Source organism: Seriola aureovittata, chromosome 20 (assembly GCF_021018895.1).
Source record: "Seriola aureovittata isolate HTS-2021-v1 ecotype China chromosome 20, ASM2101889v1, whole genome shotgun sequence".
Lineage (NCBI taxonomy): Eukaryota > Metazoa > Chordata > Actinopteri > Carangiformes > Carangidae > Seriola > Seriola aureovittata.
The window spans coordinates 4,464,662-4,487,029 of NC_079383.1; the positions used below are offsets into that span (position 1 = coordinate 4,464,662).

General features: G+C 40.7%; 1 protein-coding gene across 2 annotated transcripts in view; it reads right to left on the reverse strand.

Annotated features, from left to right (window-relative positions):
* itgb1a (integrin, beta 1a) overlaps positions 1 to 20,940 on the reverse strand; it is a 29,028-nt gene extending 8,088 nt beyond the window's left edge. The window contains exons 1-10 of one of the 2 annotated variants that reach the window (XM_056364266.1): positions 20,606 to 20,940; positions 5,292 to 5,358; positions 4,810 to 4,895; positions 3,811 to 4,030; positions 3,553 to 3,723; positions 1,946 to 2,184; positions 1,491 to 1,646; positions 1,289 to 1,384; positions 679 to 768; positions 292 to 432 (exon numbers count right to left, since the gene is read on the reverse strand). In XM_056364266.1, coding sequence (XP_056220241.1) covers positions 292 to 432; positions 679 to 768; positions 1,289 to 1,384; positions 1,491 to 1,646; positions 1,946 to 2,184; positions 3,553 to 3,723; positions 3,811 to 4,030; positions 4,810 to 4,895; positions 5,292 to 5,358 — 1,266 coding nt within the window. In that variant the 5' untranslated portion in view covers positions 20,606 to 20,940. The remainder of the gene's footprint in view (positions 1 to 291; positions 433 to 678; positions 769 to 1,288; positions 1,385 to 1,490; positions 1,647 to 1,945; positions 2,185 to 3,552; positions 3,724 to 3,810; positions 4,031 to 4,809; positions 4,896 to 5,291; positions 5,359 to 20,605) is intronic. The other variant, XM_056364267.1, reaches the window with a different exon arrangement.
* Between the last annotated feature and the right edge of the window lie 1,428 nt (positions 20,941 to 22,368).

Genomic DNA, 22,368 nt, shown 5'->3' on the forward strand with positions numbered 1-22,368 from the left:
CACAGAGACCAAAAGAAACAATTACAGGAAAATGGTAAAGGTTATAACGAAGCTTAACAGTAGCACATACTGAGAAGTATATTTAAATCAACAAACCAACTAAGCAATGTCTGTGACACACTAATATCTATATAAAGTTTGCTAATATTAGCTAACATTAGCCATCATAACCTTCTGATTAAACCAAACGAAAAATAAAACGGTTGCAGCAAAAACTCAGGAGTTTGTATTGTATATATTGACAAATGATTAATCATCAGCTACTCATCAGAGCCATTCTCCATTCCTCACCTCATCTCCGATGGAGATATTGGAGCACCTGCGTCCATTTTCGCCTTCACTAATCACCCCATTCTTACAGCGGGACGTGTAAGCTATGGTCACGCCCTCTGGAAGCTTGCTGTTCTCCAGAATGACCTCGGAGGAAAGAGACTGCCAAAACCAAAAGATAACAACATGACAGTTGTTAGTTCCTGCACTAGAATGTCATCTAGTAGCTTTATTTTGACAGCTTATGATACACAAAGGCTTAACAGAGCATTAAATGAGAATATGTTTTTGAAAAAACCTTGGACTGTTTGAACTCACTGAGAGGACTGAATAGTTCAATGTCGTTTATGTGAGTAAAATGATTACCAAACTAAGGCTTAAAGTGAACAATCTCAACAGTGTACTTACATTGTAAGCGTCTATAATAAGGTTGATTACATTGCTGGAGTTGGCAGACAGAGTGCCCACTGCAGACTTTGGTATCAGATTTTTCAGTTCCTGAGAAGAGGAGAGAAGTTTAGAACAAAGCTTTATCAAAACTCTGCTAATCTTATGATCTCTGGAATCTCCATTAGCAACAACACAGGACCAAGAAAACTTTGAGAGAATGTTTTACCAGCTGCAACACAAAGACATCACATTGGAGCCCAAGAATATTCTGGATTAATTATTTCATTCCAGATTTAGATGAAATCGACACCAGTTTCAACTGAGATTTTTTGCTGTCAGGCATATTGAGGCTACTGTGTGCAGACATAATAAAAGAGCTGATCAGACTCAGATGGAGCTGGGTTAAACTGGCCAGAACAGCAACAGTATGACAGAAGGAAGTAATCAGGGCTTCCATTAACACAACAGATGTATCAGCCCAGGTGGATATTTTTACACACTGGGCATCTTCCAAAAGCACACATGCACAAAGAATGAGGAGTATGCTCAAAAAGAATGAGATAAAAAAAAAAAGTAAGAGTTTTGGATTGTAAATACTTTTTCAAAATGAGACTAAAGGGGAACTAACTTGGTAAACAGGCTGGAACTCCTCTGTGACTGCAAAGATAGTCTGGATGTTGTTGTCGCTCAGCTTCTGGACCAGGTGAGCGATGGAGGGATAGTCCTTAAAAAGAAGTTGGAGGAGAAAAAAGAAATCACACACTGTCAACACAAGCTTTACCCAGAAAGAAACCTTTAAAAATCAGTCGCAACAACATTGAACTACTTACATAATAGTGGCTCATCGTGTAAACGTTGTTCTCCAAGTGACATTTTCCATCGTTAGGCAGCACAATGCCGCCCAGTTTGCCATCTCCAGCAAAGTGGAAGCCGGCATCGGTGGAGAAGACCAGCAGACGAGTCACATTCCTCCAACCAATCTGGTCCTGATCAACGAGAAAGAAATAATCTAATTATTAGTAAAATGTGTTTCCTACCAGTTTTATATCAGCACTGTAAAGACTAAGAAGGTTTATGAGCTACTCCTAATGTGACACATAAACTTTTGATTATCTAAGCATCCAAAAAATCACCTAGTAAAGACAGAGGACTCATAAAACACCTTTTCACACATCACCACATAAACACATTTATTAGTGCTGCATACCTCCAAGCAAGTGGAAAAATTACCTTGAATTGTGAACCTGTGTGTAAATATTTCCAAGCATTTTTTTTTGTTGCTTACCCCACACACAGCCACTTGCATGATGGCGTCAAAGCCCCCCTCAGGAGAGTCCAGGTTTCCAGAGATGTGCTGCTGGCCGACCAGGGTGTTGAACCTCTTGCCATCGCTGGTCAGCTTCAGGACGTTCTTGTAGCTGAAGGGGCTGGTGCAGTTCTGATCGCCTGTGCATGGGTTCCGCAGCTTGGCCGGGGTGGTGCTGATGTACGGCATGACCGTCTTCTCCACAAAGGAACCAAAACCTTTGAAACACAGATGGAGTCAGTTTTATTTTCATCCACTTGCACACAGTAAGTGTCAGTAGGTGAAGTACTGGGTAGAGGCTTCAAAAGAGCCTTGGTTTGGGTGTCTGGTGTAAGGGTAAGCTGACACTGCATGAATTCTGAGGAGGTCAACAAACTCTCAAGTGTTTACTTCTTTGGTTTGCTTGTGCAGGTCAGACCAAGGTCATTCAAACCTGGGTGGCACTAAATACCCACAACAAGACGCCTGAAAATACAAGCCGGTTATTCAACTACAGGAGTTTTAAAAGTGTGAGACTGTGCGCCTTAAGACAATCATGACACAACTGCGCCCCCATCCCACACTGCCCCACCCGAACCCACAAAACACCACCCCCAAGTCTCAAATTAAAATTGTTTGAGAAAGCATCAAACAGTATCCATGAAAAATGTATATTAATGTATTTTGTCAGTCCTTTTATTCTTTGTCTTACCTCTATTTGGGGGATAATCATGCTCTAATTTTGGAAACAACAACAGTTCCAAAATGTGGGGGCATTGCGGGTTATAAACAGGAAGTATAATGTTGCTATTGAGACAGTTAGTTACTGAGCCCTGTTTTTGTAGCCTATATTTGTTTACATTTTGGCAAATAGGCATTATTAAAAGTATGCTGAATTTGCTTTTAGGAGTTCCCATTTGCGATGTAGCCACGGATGTTTGAACAGATATCACTGATTAATTTTGATACTGAAAAAAACTTTAAATCCTGATGATTCTCAGACAGGTTCTGGAGTTATAAGGAATGTCTCTTTTCTATAATACTGATGCTGATTTATGGATCTTTATTTACAGTGAACATCAGAAATGGCAACCCCTTAAAGGGTTCTAAGCATTTGCGTATCGTGTCTGCGTGGTCAGATTTGGCTGGTATGACTCAGAAGGAGTACAAAGTTTGATGCAGTATCTTTGGCTTACATCCCATCCTCCTATAACCTGCTGCCGAGTCACATCTCATACCTCAGTTTGAAGAACTGGTAACTGGAAATGGCCCCAAAACAGTTTGAATTTTTTTTGATTTTTTTGCTTTTTTTTTTTTAAGTAATTTTGCAGAAGTATAGAAACACTGTGACTTTTAGTTAAAGGCTTAAAGTCAGTGGACAGTTTTAAAAAGCTGTTACTTACTTATTTTCTGTTTTAACCTTTTTTTAAAAACATTTTTTCTTCTATATTTATTTTTTTAGCCCCTTATAACTTGTTTCCCTTTTTTGCTTGTATGAAGCAGCTGTATGAACCAAATAAAAAAACAAAAGAAAGGACACCTTTCATTTCTTTTCCCCAGAAAGAAACAAATCAAATATGATCACATCCAATGATGAAACGCCTCACCTATCCTGAAGTCTGAGGTGATCTTTGACATCTCCACCATCAGACTGGTTCCGAGGTTCTTGACGTTCTCCAGATCATCCTTCATGGAGTAGGACAGGTCCATCAGGTAGTACAGGTCGATGGGATAATCTTCTGCTCGTTTGAACTTCAAGGCAAATGTCTGGGGCTCACCTACATGAAGTGACCATAATTAAAAACTCTGGAGCGTCATTGAGGTAAATGAATCTAAATATGTCTTCAGAAAAAATGGCACCTTACCGGATCGGAGGGTGAGTTTGAGTTTCTGGGGCTGGATCTGAGTAATTTCCTCTGGCTTCAGTTTATCTTGTCCCTTTCTGCGATTTGTCACCATTTTGTTCTTGAGGATCCTCCGTTCCCCATGTGGGTTCTCGATCATTGGCTCATCACAGCCCCTTTTTATCAGAGATTGCAGCTCGTCACAGCGGGTCGACACGGTTTCACCCTGTTTCAGGAAGTTCTAAGAGCAGCAACACAGAGAGTTAAAGGGTAAATCCATCAATTTTATAAGTGAAAATCAGTTTATTTGTCATAAGGAGTAATACACAGTTTTTGAAAGCTGTTATAAAACATCTTTTGTGGCTCTGCAGGAGCTGTGTCAACTCTGAAAAAGTAACTTTGATGATGCCATCAGGATTATCTCAGGGCTTGGAGACTACAAATTTACAACAGAAAGCCTGGGTTACAATCTAGAGGCACTGGGCGCAAGACATGGTAGAGAGGGTGCAACAAAAGACACTTTTGTTCAGGACCTAGTGTTTTTGGTGCATAAAAGTAATGATATTTTGGATTCTCCCGCCTTGTTTCTCGCAAGTTCCCAAACTTTATGAAAGGAAAATATAAAATTGCTGGAGACAAGACAGGACGGGCTGGACCTGCCATGTCTAGAGCTGGAGTAAATCTGCCTGCATCATCAATGACAGTCATTTTATCATTTCATAGCTGGTTAGTCCAGAAACAATTAGCCAATTTGTTGATAACATTCTCAGAAAATTGACAACGATTTTTGTTAGTCAATTAATCGCTAAGTCATGTTTGAAGCAAAAATACTACAAATAAGATGTGAAAAGTGTCTAAAATGAAATGTTATACTTTTCAATTTAGGACAAAACATATATATCATATATCAATCAATGATTCTGCAGCTAAACTATATGCTTACTATCGCTCTATTCCTATTGGCATCATCAAACTGTGTATCTCAGCAGTGAATATAGCTGACAGCTTTGATTCACGCACTGGGTCTTTACACCAGCCACATTTGGCTCCGGCCTGGATGCACTCCCCGCAGTATTTGGCGTTGGCATTGATGCACTCGTTCCCCTCTGCATGGAAAACAAAGAGAGAGGAGGCAGAATCAGAGCGAGCAGTGGTACAGCGCCGTCCCTGCAAAGTAAGCAGCCTGTTAAGCCCCACATGTTTACACATCGGTTCATGTGGAACACTGTGTGGCTCAATGGTAATTGGAGACAGAGACAGAATATTCCGTCTTTTCCATTATCCTCTATGCTCCGTGATGCTGAGGTGGTAGCTCCACTGGCTCTGATCAGAGACATCATTAGGCTAAAGTAGCTGGCCTCTCTCTCCAGGGAGGGAGTCATCATTATGAACTGTAGATTCGCTATGCAACCTGACATCAGCGAAATGACATCATGCGACAGAACAATGATGTTACAGCAATTTGAAAGGCAATACTGTTTTAATGAAATGGAGACTCTTACCTTTCTGAGCGTTACTATAACAAAAGACTCCTAACAATGTGGAGAGCAAGAGCAGCTTCAGGTCCATCTGAAAACACACACAAAAAGAGATCATTTTAACATGTTGTGGTCTGAAAAACACAAAAAGAGCCACTGTTGTTTTGAACAGCAATATGTCATTTGTGACTATGTGTCTGTGTCTCTTTGTTAACAATAATATCTGGCACGCTTGGTAGTCTAGCCTGATTGCCTAAATTCATAACTTCCAGGAAAAAAGAGCGAGAGAGTCACAGAGATGAAAGATCGTAAATGGCTTGGTTATAATTGGAGGTAATAAATTATCCAGTGGCAGGGGCTCAGCTATTCTCAGTCAGCTAATTCAATTCAGACCACTTTCACACGCAAGTATGTATGCATGCACACACACAGACACACACACAGTCACATCAACTTGCCCCTAGCTTGGACTGCAGGCTCCTTTTTCCCACAACCCCTTTTACTGTAAATAGCACTGACTCCCTCGAGTCACCCCCTCTCTTTTTCATGTATATTGATCCCTTGTCTGTGCACAGGCCTTTTGGTCAGCCATATCAATACATCTTGTCCTACTCCTAATGCAAAGCTCATGACTTACTAATGATAAGGGGACTGAAGGGCCTTTCTCTGTACTTAACGGCTGATTTGTGACTGTGTACAGCTGGTAGCAGCTCCGTGAGACTGTGCTTAGACATAGTAGTGCTTTGAGCTAAAGTTCGCTAACATGATTACATTGATGATGCTAACATGCTTATGTTTAGCACGTATAATGTTTTCTGTGATCAACCAGCTTGGCTTAACATTTGCTAATTAGCACTAAACAAAAATTATAACTAAAGCGGGTGTGACTGTCATCGTTTCGCAGGTATTTGGTCACAAACCAAATAAATGGACAAACAATTCATCCTAAGGGGAACATGAATGTTTGTACCACATTTTATGGATATCCATTCTATAGTTGCGGATATAATTTCGGTCTAGACCAAAGTGGCTTTACTTCAAATCACACACTACAGAAAGTCAGAGGATCAACCTCTGGGGACCATGAATAGCACAAAATTTTGTGCCAATTGATTAGGTATATATTTTTTAAGATAAATTAAAACCGTGACATGCTGGTGCTGTTACATGAAACCCCAAAACAAGTTAGGAGATCACAAACAGTAGGTTACACCCTGTGGGGATCATGAATGTCACCAGAGGGGAAAATATCAATCTATTTCATTCTATTGAACTGTTTCAGAGATATTTCAGTTGACCAAAGGCCAACCAACCGGCCGACACCATGATCCATAGATACTTGCATGGCAAAAAAATGATAATTTCTACATTACTGCTGCTGCCTTATTATTTAAAAATATTTTAAATAAGCAACAGCTGCGAAGGCTCCCACAGAGAGACACGGCACTAATGACCTGATGTTATAAAGGTGCACTGGCCAGCAAGGGAACAGCATGTGAAGAATCGAATTAACATACGGAACGTAAAGGCAATATCCTGAATGAATCAGAAACTCATGGGAGTAATTTCTAATAGAATCTCCACAGTAGCTAATGTCTGCCACACTGGATATTAAAGCACGAGGTTCAAATTAGAACCAGGCAGACGGCGATAAAGTGACAAAACCTTTTCTTTCAGTGTTAACTTTTTTAGCCCAGTGGCTGTGGCTATTTGCAGAGGCTGCATTACAAGAGCGCGTTCCCTTACACTGTGGTAAAGGAAGCTCTGACGTTCAGTGTACGTGGTGTTGAGTGATGCATTCCTGAGTGCCTGTGTGTGGGGCAGTGTCCGTTTATATAGACACACAGGGGTAGACGGCCTGTCTACAGCCCCCCAGATTAGATCAACTGGCCTCAATCTCTGCTGCTTTACATGGGTGCTGTGCGTGTTAGTGTGCGTATATTGTGTTTAAATACCAAATCTAACCTGGCTCTGCCACAGCACCATTGCCAAACTGAAGCAAACAGACTTTCAATAAAGCTGTCACAAAATGTATTTGATCTGTGTGAGACAGGTATGAACATTGTGAGAGTTTGTGATACAGCACAGTAGATGTACTGTATGCAAGTGATTAAAGTGAACACAGAGCTCGAAATGAAGGAATTCAAGTTCACATTCCTCTTATAACAAAACCACACTATTTCCTTTTCATTCCTGCTGGGGTTTCGACTTCAGCTCCATTTTGCAGTTCCAAGGAAACATTCAAATGCAAACTACGTCTATAAAAGTCCAGAGAGGTGTCAAGTTAGAAAAACAGCCATGTTGTCTTTATACCGTGAAGCTTAGCAGCTGCAAAGAGGAATGTTCACAAAAAAAAAAACAAAAAAAAAAAACACCATGGTAAAATATAGAGATGAGGACAGAGAGCAGGCCAAGAGAGAGCTGGGATCAGGATGTTAAACTGCCTTCAAGAGCCCCTGAATCTCAGAGTTCACAAGTCGTAAACACAATGTGGTTTTGGTTACCTGTACTATTTTAGACGTAAAAAAGGCAGAACGAGGACTAAAGAACAGAGCTGATGACGGTGGTGAGATGTGATATGATGTCCAACTATTTGTGCCATTATTTATTTTTAACACATAATCTAAACCAGTGGTTTGGCCGATTCATATTTGTCAGTGGTTACGCACATAAGAAACTTTATATTTGACAAATGTACTCGTCTGCTCCAACTTTCTCTGTTTTAAAACAGAGACCAATGGGACAGTTGTTTGGCCTTCAAAAACTGTGATCAAGAGCTGTCACTAAGAAATTATTTCCATTATCAACTAATCTAATGATTATCATTTTTTTTTATCATAGATTTGATCTTTAATTATCAGTAAACAACTAAAGTATATAACTAAACATAACTGACTTTCTGTACAGCTTTGACTCCTGTCATCTGCAGAAGTCTTCAACTGAAGACTTGAATGTGGCCAAGACCAAGGAGATGGTTGCGGACGACCAGGATTATGTTAAATACCATATCCATTATTGGAGAGGAGGTGGTGGAGCCCACTTTGACAACAGAGCAGACTCTACTTGTTGAAGAAGCTTAAGTCCCTTAATATGCGCAGCAATATGTTGCAGATCTTTTACTGGTCTGTTGCAGCCAGTGCAGTATATTTGCTCCGATCTGCTGGGGCCGCAGCATCAGAGCCAGTGACACCAACAAACTGAACAAACTGATCAGGAGGGCTGGCTCTGAGCTGTGGACCTCTCTGTAGCCCTTGGAGTTGGTTGTGGAGAGGAGGATGCCGCACAAATACCATGGATGTTTGTGCAGCGTCCCCTCCACAGCTTACTGGTCAAACATCACATCACTTTCAGTAACACAGACTTCTTCAGCTCTACTGTGACACAGAATGCTACAGGAAGTCATTCCTGCCAGCTGCCATCACACTGTTCAATGATTTTCCTCTGTGTTGGGGGAGGGGACAGAGTGCTGGACTATTTATCACATTACGTATCACATCTGTTAAATGTCTGATTAATCTGCTCTTTCAAGTTCTGCTCTCGATACATATACACCTGACTTGCACTAATGTACAGTGTATAATATTACCACCATTGTATTGTGTATATACAGCACACAGTATAGCTATGGGTTGATTTTTTTCTATTTTTTCTACTTTCTCTATTTATTTTTTCCACTTTATTTAATATATTATATAGAATTTAGCCGTTAGCAAATTGCAGTGTCTGTTATTTACCTACCTCATTGTTTTTGTGATTTACATGAAGTGGTAGCTGTAACACTGCAACAATAAAGTACTCTTTCTATCCATCTCTCTTTATCTATATAGAATAATAGAAAATAGTGAAAAATGCATATCACACTCTGAAACCTAAAGATATTCTGTTTAAAATGATACAGAACACAGCAAATCAGCTAATCCTCACATGTAGCTGTAACCAGAGAATACTTGGTCATTTTGCTTAATAAATAATCGAATAATTTATTAATACTCACAGCTCTACTTTGATCAATTTTGGGAGGAAAAAAGTATAGTGAGCCACGTCTTTATATGCTGAAGTGCGTTTATGCCTTGATATGGTATGACAACTAAATCCTGCTGTTTATCAGATCCTTATATTGCAGATGAGGTATAACTGGTAAATTTACGCAGAAAACTGCTGAGAAGATGTACGATGTAGAATAAGACGCACGCAGACAGACAAAACATGGTTTGCAACCTGCTTTTTATGGTAGATAAATATGTGAGTGACCGTCCAGTGACCTTGTGCCTCTTTAAAAGGGTATTTATGCCAGTTTTTGAAGGATGACATGACTTCTCAGCTGGACTGTGTAGAAGCCCAGTGAGAAGCTAGTAAATCTGTGATGTATCCTTCATGGCTGAAACATAATGAGATTTGAATCATTATACAATACAGTTTAATGCACTAGTAAAAAGTGAAACAGAAAGGTGCACAAAGGTTTTATACCTAGTCCCCTGACAACAGCCTTAAACTTCCCTCCTCTGTGGGAAAAGCTTCTAGGAACCATCATGCTCAGGAACCATATCCACATTTTGAAGAAGCACGATAATGCCAAGAAACATTATCTTGTATTACTGAGTGAAATCAAGATGAATATACAGTCAGTTTGATGTATGAGGTTTGAAAAGTGCACGCTCCAATAAGTTCACATTCATAAACAGCTTGAATATTCTGATAAAGTTCAATTTCAGCCAGTTTACTGTCAACAGCAAGACAGAGCTGCGCTGGTTATTCTCTTAGCTCCCACGCTCTTCCTGTGACTGCCAGTCAGACACCAGCATGCATGCACATTTTACTCCTCAATGCCTGCCCACTTGTCACCCACACCTGAGCTGTGACTAATAGCAGCCCAGTGTTTTATGAGTTCTATCAGTTGGCAGGAGAGGGTGATGCATGGCAGACACTGTGGTGCGTGACTAAAACGGGCCGAGCCTCTCAGGCATTCCTGAGGGACTGAACACTGCCTGACCAGGATAGTAACCTGCAACACTGTTACTGCACTTTGCGGAAATGTGGGTCAGGACACCCATGATGCAGATTCTGTAATTATAACACCCTGATTCCCAAATCCCCCTTTCTCCAATTTGTTGCTATTAATTCAGTATTTAACTACAGCTGAAACAATTATCTAATTGTTTGGTCAATCAAATAAAAACAAAAAAAGACATTTCATTACTGTTTAAAAGGTCCCATATTGTAGAAAGTGAGATGAGTCCACGTCTTTTATGATTAAAAGCAGGTACTATATAAATAATGTGAAAGTAAGTGCACCATCCACAGATAACGTCCACACAGCCTGTATTCAAAAACTGTCTTAAAACTTACTGTCAGGACTTCTGTAACCTTGTGATGTCACAACAAAACACTCACCCTCACCTATGCCTGCACCCAGCCTCCAGCCTGCCAGGATTTGGTTTCTCCAAGTGTGCAACTGAAATCTGCTATATTTTTGCCATAACAGTGAGCCAATCAGAAGAAAGGCTCAGAGCCTCCTCTCTTCTGATTGGCTCATCGACCTGTTGTTACTAGAGCTCCAGAGAGAAGACTGGGAGAGGAGATGTAAAACTACACTGAGATGGTTTTTGGCTCTTAAAACCACAAATATATCTTCTTATGGATCAACTCTTCAAATAAAACACAGGAGAAGAAGAAAATTTAAGTCATTTATCAAGCAAAAATTGATGGCAGATGTAAGAATTTTCGGATCATCTCAGAGTCTTCTTACAGCCTCTCTCTTGTAGATGCGATCGTTAAATTCACAATGAGACGGACAGAGGCAGCTAATCACCCAGAGTCAGCAGACATGACAGTGTGCAGCTATTCACGTAACAGTTTTAGGTAACTGAAGACATTATAATAATCTATAGAAATATCATCTATGTTACTTTTTGAATAAAAGCACCCTTATGTGCACATTCTAATTAGTTGATTTGGACTTAATTGCATTCATTCGATATATCATTCAGCAATGATTCCAGTGTCCACTCAAGGAGCCTCCAGAGGGTCCTGGACCCCCACGTGAAAACCTCTGGTGCAGCTTAATTGAGCCACACAAACCTTAGCCGTGAATGAGTGGTTTTACTTTCCTTAAAATCGAGCTGGATTTGCAAGTGCTTGGAAGTATTTACTTAAGCAAGCACCGCCATGAATAATGACCAGCAGAGTCAGGGAGGCAGCGGGGGGAAACAGTAAAGCATGCACTGCAGCAGCAGCCCCAGCAGAGAACTGCTAGTGGATCAGAGTCACAGCGCTCTTTGTGGAAGAAGGCCTGGGCTTCCCTCCCTCAGAATGGCTGTTCTTCTCTGGTCGCGAAAAAAAGGAATGGAAAAGAAGGAAAAACAGGAAAGGGCGGTGCAGAAGTTGAAGGGAAAGGAGTTGCCTCAACTCCAGAGGAAGGATCTTACAGAATTTCCTTGTTTCTGCTGAGTTAGCCCCTTTAGTCTCTCCTAATCCTCCCTCCTCCATTTGTACAGTATTCATCTGGTTGTTAAAGTCTTTTAAATGTCAACAGAATATTTACGAGTTAATTTGATGAAGGCAACCAAGTGAGAATGAACAGGTTTGCATAGCTACAGTAAGACTTTACAGACTTTGATAGTCTTGAGGTTAATTAATATTTCTTTCTCAGATGGATTCAGTCACTCCAGTGTTGTCTGTGGCATCCTCCTCTTCCACCCCCCCCCCCACCCCCCCTCATACCACCCACACAATCACTCGGTTCACTCCCGCCACAGTGAACCGAGCCAAACCAGCGGCCCCTTGACTTCACATTCCCCTCAAACAGCGCGGAGCGGAGAACACGTCTGAGCTCTGAGACGTACAAGCCGCCCGACAGAATAGGAGGAGAATACCAAACAGTGTCCGTCTGTGTCTCTGTCCACCCCCACCCCCCACCTCCCACCTCCCACCCCCATCCGGAGGACCCTCTCATTGGAGACAAAAGCAATGAATCAGACTGCCCTCTGAGACCACGACAGAGGGTCTGATCTTTAAAGTGTTCCCACTCACTGCCCCCCCCTTCGCCAAAAGAGCCACTGTGCAATAAATAATGTTAATGAGATGAGACGGTGATGTCTTTAATCTTCTGGTATTTTGCTTCTAGGACATTGATATGGGCAGAGAATCCAATGTGGTTACCAAAGTGATCTTCCACAGGAGAAAAAAATGGGGAAAATACTCCAGATGACAGGGATGAAGGTCCAAATCACTAGAAATGTCATCACAGTTTCCACATTACATGAGCATTCCAGTAGTCAAGCTATTCCTCAATAGATGAAGCTTCGTCAGATGCGGTGAAAATAACTGTGTTGAACACTGAGAGATGGAGTGGAACCGTGAGAGCTTTGCCACTCTGTTTCCATCACGTCTGATACAGGCTGCCATTCGTTATTTTTAGAAATACACACATAAGTGTTAATGACATCAGCTTCTTATTTCACATCCTGAGAAATGGTTCAAACTTCTCTGTGCACCTTAAACATAATCTTCAAAATGTCTACCAATGGTAGGACTCAAGTAATATCCTCAAAGTAGTTTCAACTAGTTCCTAGTTCCTAACTGCCTGTCAGATCATTCCATCCTGTCAGAACCCTCCTTGAAGTCACACACTGAATGAGGCATTGAGTGAGATATGTGTAACTGTATAATATGTAACTTTGCTGCAAACACTTTGTCAATGGCAATTATGAGAGACATGTTAAGACATAGTGTAACAGAAGCACAGGTAAATGACTTACAGTAATTACAGTAACATCCATCCAAAGTTTGCCAACATTATCCCCCATAAGACTTTTCTGTGTTTGTTATGCATTTCTGTAGACTTGCAGAAACAAATGGCACACATAGACAAGTCTGAGCCAACAGCATTCTCACAAAGTGTTTTTGTGAAACATTTGGTAGATGTGTTGACTAGTTGCAGAGCTAGTAGATACACAACTGTAGCAGATAAGCTAACTGCTAAAATCAGTCAAAACAGCTCTCTGCACTAGCTTAGTTAATAAATTGCCCTAACAACTTAGTTAGCTCAGTCGCTAAGAGAACAATACATGCTTGCAGATGGATTTGTACCATTGACTCCTGTCTTACGAGCATCTTTAAACTAGTCTCATTTGCGGAGTGAATCCACTGATTGTGGTGATTCCAATGAAATAGATTATTTTCTCTGTCTGTTTTAAATGCTGGTGTGACCGGGCCACAAGGCTGCAGCAGTATAACCCCTGAGTGTACTGAATTCTGCAACAGTGTCTTTTATTGTTTGCATTCAACTTTGCATTTGTAAGAAGAAGATTGTGTTATTTTGTCATGCCAAAGTTACATAGTCTTGCTTTAATGCGTAAAAAAAAATTTGATAACATATAATTGTGTCAGAAGGCTTGTTGACCTGTAGACGTATTGGTACAAGTGGTCTACGTGTTTTTCCATTCAGGTAACACAGTATGTAAATTGAATGCCACTTGTCTTTGTTAAGCAGTTATTTTACAGCAGTCTCAGAAATGGTTTGGTGGAGCCAAAGTGAGACACTCTGTCACAGTTAAATTGAATAATAGGGGTAGTAGCTGCAGCCTAAATTCCAGTTTTAGCCTTGTTTCAACAGGCTGCTGATTTTGAAAACTCTGCTCTGCTTTTTACACAAAATACTTAGCCACACATGTTGGTTTGAAGTCTGCCAACATTCCCCTTGTGTGACAGAGGCTAAAGATACACTTCTGGGAGGGATATTGCCTTGGAAGGACTTTCTAACTTTTCCACTCCAATCAATAACACTTAAGCAGTTCTGGTTTCTTTTCTGCACCCAAAATATATTTGTATTGAATAGTGTTCAGGTCTCATCACATCATGTCCTCCCAGTCCAGTCCAGTACAAACAATTAAGGCAAAACCACAACCTTTGGGGGGGACAGCCATGTCTATATCATTAATCATGGCTCCATCTCTGTGTTGAAAATAGCTGTGCAGTGCTAACAAGTTATTTCTGACTCGTGTTCCCCACCTGGCCTCTGCAATCATTCAATAGGTGGACTAAATCACAAGAGACACAAATCTGCCTCAACCCCATAGACTCATACAGCTAAGAATTCACATCTCATACAACTAACTAAGTGTGAATAATATAATTAGTAAAATTTCCCTGCAATGTGTCATTTTATACAGGAAAATGTGTGTCATATTTAAATAGCTCCAATGCTGTTGTACTGTTGCATTTTTGAGGTCAAAGACAGAAACCTGACAGGAACAAGCTTTGCTCAGGCATCTGTGAAATCAGACATTTTTAGGGGGCCATCTGTTTTACCGTTTATGGTGTTCTTCTAAAAGCAGATCTAGAGAAGAGAGCATCCGGTTCCCACCACCAACCACTAGGCTAAAACGCAGGCTAGTTTTGAGGCTCTTGTGGGGTTGCCTGGCTGTGACAGTGTGAGCCCAGGGCTCAGCCTGTAGAGCTGGGATCTGCTGTACAATAAGCCTCCCCAAACTCCCTGTCTTTGCTGAATCGGCCCTTCCTTTGCTGAAACACAGGAAGCTCAACTGAATCAGACAGGAAGCCTGTATCATGGTTCTTGGAAACGAGCCACATCTCCCTCTTGATGCCATAAAGATGACATACTTGGCAATCAACTGAGAAAAGAAGAAAATGCAGAGAGAGCAGAGAGAGGGGAGCAGACTGCCTTGTTACAGAGAGTTGAAAATGTTGCGAGCTGCCAAAACGGCAGCATATTGTCTTTGTGAATCAAGCGTGTCTGATTTCTAAACCTAAACCAGGCCATCACCGTAATCTAAGCTCTGGGAACAGCCAAACAAGGCACAAAACTACTTCATACAATGCTATCAACACAGGCAAAGGACCTCACCGGAAATTAATGAACGCTGTCACAGATATTAATTCTCTGGGACCACTACAACAATCAGAGCAGCATCTGTGCTGCAGTGACCGTGAGCAGGATCATTTAGATATATGACAGCACACCGACATCTCAGACAAATATTTACAGCTGTGATTATTGAATTTCTCCATACCTAATGGTCCCAACAGTCTGTCTGCTGGAGAAGAGCTGTTGCTAATGGAAAACAAACTGTATCTGCTTAAAAAAATATCTGTCAAGACAGTGGTTCAGCTGTTGAATTCTGTTGAGTCTTTAGCCATGCTAGCAGCTCTTTGAGGCTGTACTTATGCAGTGCTTCATGCAAAATGCTAACATGCTCACAACTACAATGCTAACAGATTTATGCTTAGCGGGTATAATTAGAGACAGTTGAGAAGGGAGACACCGCAGTTATCATCATTTACTGTATCTGCATCATGTGGGTTTCACCATCTCCCTGCCCCTTTAGGAGACCAGCAAGAGTCTGTTCTCTCCGGGGGGGGGGGGAGTGAACGTGATCACAGATTATGATCAATTCTTTTGCCCGATAGTCACAGAAATAAATATTGGATCAATTTTTCTCAAGCCACAGATGTTCCAAACATTCTGATACTAAAAGGGGAAAATTAACTTATTTGAGACCTGTCTCTATCTCAGCAACACACCTTCACGAGAGATATGATCTACTGGGTTTGTCAAATAAAAATCAGCAGCAAAATCAGGTGAAATTTTGTTCTGTATAAAGCCAGTGTTGTATTGTTGTGTATGTTATTGTTGTATTGTTTTGACACAGACAACAAATTCATCAGTTAGTGTTAGTAAAGTTAGTGTTAGTTAGTGGTAGTAAATCATTTCATACCATTAGTGATACTTGTAATGCGTCATATTTGTTATAAAGTATCTTTAGTATAATTGCATTGTTTACCTTTAGCATGCTCACATTTACTAATTGGCACTACACACAAAGTACTGCTGAGGTCACAGACCAAAGTATTTGACCTGATGGTGGCACCAGATGAAAAGCTACAGGATCATCAAGCTATTACAGTTCTTCCTGAGGGGAAAAGGAATGATTTCATGGCAATCCATCCAATAGTTGCTGAGACATTTCACTCATAACTACAAACGTCATGCTCAAAGGGGAAGTCAGGACGAACCAACTGCACAATGACACATGAGCACAGCAGCACAGAGAGCAAACTGCAGTAGGAAAGCTGTCCAACAGAAGCTAAACGTCATAAAGACTATATGGAAACTACCACATTAAACACCAGGCAGTTCTGTTTTCGCTACGCAGACAGATGTCAAAGTTGGGTCTTAATCGGATTTGAACCTTGCAGCAGGCCAGCTGTGGACACCTCTGCTTGTTTCTGCTGAGGCCCTAACGTTTGAAAACGGGCACATTAATGACACTCAGATGTCTTTCATTAGGCCCCAGACTTGACACTTGAACTAGAGGGCCTCATTTCCGCTACCAAGGGAGAGTGAAAACTCTGCAGAGCTAAACAGTGAGCTCTCTATGGTTGCATGCATTTCCCTCTTGGGAACACTACACGAATATCTGTCATGTTTAATTCTCTTTCTTCGGAGCCACTGCCTGAACACCATGTTCTGAAACTGTGTTTGAGCTCTGCTGTGCTGCTTAATCTGAACAATAGATTCTGAGTAAAAGGCTTGTACTTTAGAGAACTGTCCCTGCTATACAGCTTTAAAGCTTGATGTCCTTGAAGTGTACAGCTGGTGTTGAATATAAATGAATGAATTAGAAATCAAGCTAGTGATCTGCCTCAATTTATGGTGAAGTTCCACAAGCAGCAGTCGGTGTGAGGTCTTATCATTAAGGGAAGGTAAACACTACTTCCCCTGCAGTGTCACTCGGTACCTTACTTTGATTACTCGACTGTCAGCCCCTAAAAAATGCCTTTAAACTCCTCCAAATCCTCCACAACACACTTTGCATCTTTTGTAATATGCAAATGTAGAAATAGAAAACAAGACACAGTAGTTTAACAAGCAGGCAGCTGCACAGTCTGCAGGAATTTTACTGATCGTCAAGCAGCGAGCTCAACCTCAATGACTGCACACAGCTCTGCAGATATCCCAACCTCAGAAACACAGTTATACACCCTCCAACTGAAAAACACAGATGACCTCTGAATGTTCAAGTACCTGTGGCTAACATTTTCCACAACAGCTAACCAAGAAAACACAAAATTTGAGTAAGACAACTTTGGAATCAACCACATCCCGGATCAGTCTGATATCAGCCCTCCAACAAACTCTCAGTGACGTAGCCAACAAGTCGACCCCCAAATGTCAAAGTGAAGGAGCTTTACAGGGATTAGTAACTACTGTAATTACACTACACTAATCATTACAGAAAAAAAGTAATCACATTAGTTTAACATGTTGCTTCCCAACACTGTTCCCTTGCATATCAGAAAGTTATGCTTTTTTTAATTTCACTGTCTATTATATTTTAAAAATGTATGGATTGTTGGGGTAGCTACATAATGTAAAAGGTTTTACACCGTCAATTTTACTATATTATAATCTACAATTTCTGGCAAGCATTATTGCAATGCCTACATCAGATAAGCACATCATATGCACATCTGCAAATATAGTAATTTCCCAACATTAATGAGTAACGGTTAAGAATTTACAGTCCTGCAGTGTGTTTCTGTTTCTGAACTATTGAGCCTGCTGGTGACTCACCTAACACCCCTGAGACGTCAGCGTCCAACAGACCACATTCACAAAGGCAGAGAACAGAGTTTGCATTGTACTGGTTCTATGTGTTCACGCATATATATATATATACTGCGTGTCCTATATACTGCGTGTCCTATATATATATATATATATATATATATATATATATAGGACAGGCACATGACGAGTGCTTGATTCTCAGTAAATGATCAAAGGTGTGACAACAAGACCAGTTTTATAAACTTTGTTATGAACTTTTATCGCCTACACAGACTTCTAGATATGCTAGACTGTGCGTTTAGATAAAATAGATATAATATAGTAATATATTTATTTATTAAAACACAGAATTAAGTTCTACTCATAATAATACTTAAAAATCATGACGATTCACAATAAAGGCAAAAATAAAAGAAGCATTAATAAATCAGTATTCAATACGAACAAAATTTTGAGGTTTGATACTGGGTCCTGATTTTCCCGAGAGTATAATGACTATTTCTTTGGTTACAGCTCTGTTATTGTAAGTGTTGGTGAAAGACAAGCCAGTGTTCATGTTGGTAAATAAAGCCACATTTCTAAACACAAACCGTGAATGAAAGGAACATAAACATTTCTTTCCCGACTCACAGGCCTTCGCAGTTAAACCCTCGCACTGTCACAAGAATAAACGCATTGTGACGGAACTCGCAGCCCACAAAAGTCTGCTACTATTTACTACCAACATAACATGTTTAGCCTTGTTTTCTCAGCAGACCTTGGCAAGCAGAGGTCAGCCTTAACCACGCCAATCTTCTCCGGTGTTTTCGGAAGCTGTTTTTAGAAGCAGGAGGCCCTCTCTCAAAAGTTTATTTGAGCTAAACATGGAGAGAAAGAATGCATCAGCGAAAAGCAAAGGCAAAAGTTTTAGCTAAAAGCAGCTCTAGAGGTCACAAACCCAAACCAAGAGTACGGCCCACCCCGCAATCTAGCTGCAAAAATAGACAGATCTGTGCCAAAAATGATATTCAGAAGTATGGAACAGAACAAAAGCAGGAAAGAAAGTTATTGTGTTGCACAGAAAATTGTTGAGCCTTGTTATAACCTAACAGATTCATAATCACCATATGGTTTAAGAAACCTTCAGAATGTAGGAAAGACTGCTGAGGTTTGTGCTTGTTGGTCAAGCATGTGATTTACTGCATAACATCATAGATAACTGCTCTTCTGGGATCATCGGCTGTAGACCAGCTCTCAAACTTGCAGGATAAGAGTGTGTGTGTGTGTGTGTGTGCGTGTGTGTGTGTGTGTGTAGTGGAGGCAAATAACTGTAACAGGCGATTATTTGTACCACTTTACGCCTCTGAGCCTGAGATCCCCCCTTCGGCACAAAGCATGTGTCGCAGAGGGTAATCATACACATTCATCATTTCTGTACCATACGAACACAGCAGCACACACACACACACACACACACACACACACACACACACACACACACACACACACACACAGATTGCACATACATCACTTGCGCCTCAAGGGGACAAGTTCACACATAAGGTGTATGTCACTCACGAAAAGGACACAAACAAACACACACACACACACACTAACGTCACATGTGCAGAAGAAAGGCCTGGGTGTGGCCTCGTGCGTGCAGTAAGTGGCCTCGTAAATCAGGTGGGAGCCCTGGCCCCGGTAGCAGCAGCTGTTCCCTGGGGGTCTGGGGGCACATCCATTCAGCTGGTGGCTACTGGCTCCAGCTACTGCCTTTCAACCCCCCCCCCACTGTCCTACATTTACCCTCCTCCTCAATTAGCCTTCCTCCCCCTCCCCTCCATGCTGTCTGTCCTCCACCCCTTCCTGCTCCATTTCCCTGATTAAACTGATGCCTGGGCTCTCCGGCTACAGTGTGGAGTCAGCTCGGTCAGCTGTATTTATTAGGCCTTCATCTTCCTGCTCTCTTTCAGATGAAATGGGGGGGGGGGGGGGGGGGGGTGTCGTTGCTTGATCCAATAAATGGATCCTGTGCAGCCTGTCAGTCATGCACTGCATGAGCAATAACAAGCAGCAGACTCTTTATGTTTCGCCACAAAGCCTCTGAATGTATCCTTATATCTGTTGTACATCCTCAAACTGAAGTCCTACTCAACTAGCTTCACTGACCCACGCTCTCAGCACTTGAATACTCCTCTCACCTCTCTCCCTCTGGGCCGCCATCATCTGATGTGAAGTGACCCCTGAGTAATTTAAATAGACCATGTGAGATCACTTGTTGAAGCCCTGTCATATGACAATCCACATTAAAGAGGAGGTATGCAACAACAGCTTCTTGCTTGTTCCATGATGGATAAATAATATCACAATATCCACAATGCAGATTAGTTTAATAATAATGCTGCAATACAACCTCCACCCTCATTGCCATCACTTTTTAAAAGAGCAATAAGCCCTATATTTACTTCCCAGCAATTAAAAATCACCGATTTGAAAAGAAAACCCTCTTATACTTGAGTGCTGCATATCATTATTGTAATGACACTATATATAAAGCATGTAAAACTACTATATGGTCACATTTCTGAGTACAATAGGCAGCCATTAGTCCATACAGGAGAATTAAAATTCCTTTAAGTACCTTAACACCATCATGGATTTAAATATTAAGTATTGCAAACATGCTAGAATTCACGACAAAATTATCACAACAGCAAAAGATTAAAAATATTAAATAAAAAAAGAGTAGCTGTATTAGCCTGTTTACCTTGGCGCTGTGCTGTGCTGTTACATTCAGAAGGAGCTAGCTCTCCGTGTCCAGCTCCCAGTGATGACCCGCTACGCTGCAGCAACTATCTGCCCTGTTGGCACCGGGGCCACTTTCTCCTCCGAAAAAGTCACGGTAGATTTCCCCAGCTACTCATTCCCCTCAGTCTACCTCCACAGAGACAATGTTTATACAGTTTACACTGAAAAGCAAATGCGGGAACAGCTCGACAGCTTGGACTGACACAAAGTCTAAGCAGCGGCAGTGAGGACCTCTTTTCCTCGATCTAAATCGGGAAAAACGGAGGGACAGACCAGCAGTGCTCTGCTCCTGCTGCCCCAACTATACTACCGTTAGCTTACACAGTGTACTGTAGAGCGTTTCCGGTAAGAACCTCCAAAATAAAAACCCGGACTCGCATGCAAATCTGAGTGATTTAAAAAAATATTTTTTTTTAACTAAAACCATTCAAGCACGTTCATGATTATAGACTTGACTTTAAAATATTCTGTGATATAATTACTTTGGGTTTACATGTAGCTACCATATTTTTAGATTTAGTTTTAGATTATTTATTTATTTACTGCAATAGGAATGATGCAATTTAACATAATTCTAATACAAAAGAGGAAACAGATGTGTTGCACAGAGAATTTATAGCTATTGCTAATTTTCAACTATTGTCCCTAGTTGGGCTTTTACATGTACAGTGTAATTAAAACAGTTCATTTTCATTATCATTAAACCCCAATACACTACAGATGAAAGCAGAATTAAATACTACATTAAAATGCATTGATTTTGATGCTAAGTCTAAGAAGAGACAACAAAGACAGCAAAAACAACATAAAACAAACAGGCAACACAATCGATAATATCATACAATTAGCTAAAACAAGGTAGAAGGTTTGGTCTCAACATTGGTAGGGATGCAACAAACCTGCCACCCCTCCAAAACAAAGAGATTGGCTTTTTAATGCCGTCAACCACACAGTTTAACAATAGAACTGAATGTGAATTCAGGAATGCCCATATGCTAATGTAATATATGTACATGTGTTGAATTTCCATATATGAAACATATGTACATATGAAGTAAAATCAAATATGTAAAAATGTGTACCAAGAGATAAGCCACGCAGGCGTAGGGGACAACATGCATGCTCCACACAGAAAGGTTCGGGAAGTCATAGTATAGTAAGGCATAAAAATGTCATAGTATACCAAGAAATAAAAAGTCATGATACAGTAAAGCATTAAAAGTCATAGTCAGTCATAAAAAAAAGTCATAGCATAGTAAGGCATAATAATGTCATAGTATAATAAAACATAAAAAGTCATAGAGGCATATAAAGGTCATAGTATAGTAAGGCATTAGAGTCGCCAATAAACCTAATGTGCATGTCTTCAGACTGCGGGAGGAACCTAGTTTTATTTTGAAAGCAGCTGCTTCTGTTTATCCGTTTTATTGTAGGTGAATTTTGCTGACTTCATGCACCTCCCTCTGGCGTCACTGCTAGAGGACACCCCCACTCACATAATTGCCTATTGATACAGATGCTGCCAACATTTCTATCCAATATTACATCAATCAGTAACTCCATTAAAGTGGACATCATCCTCATCCTCATCATCCTCATCATCCTCATCATCCTCAATGTACTGTAGAATTAAGGTTAATACAAGAACAAGACTGCATTGTTGCAATGCAAGAAAATGTATACACATCTCTCCTTTATTATAGAAGTAAAGTTGTTATTATA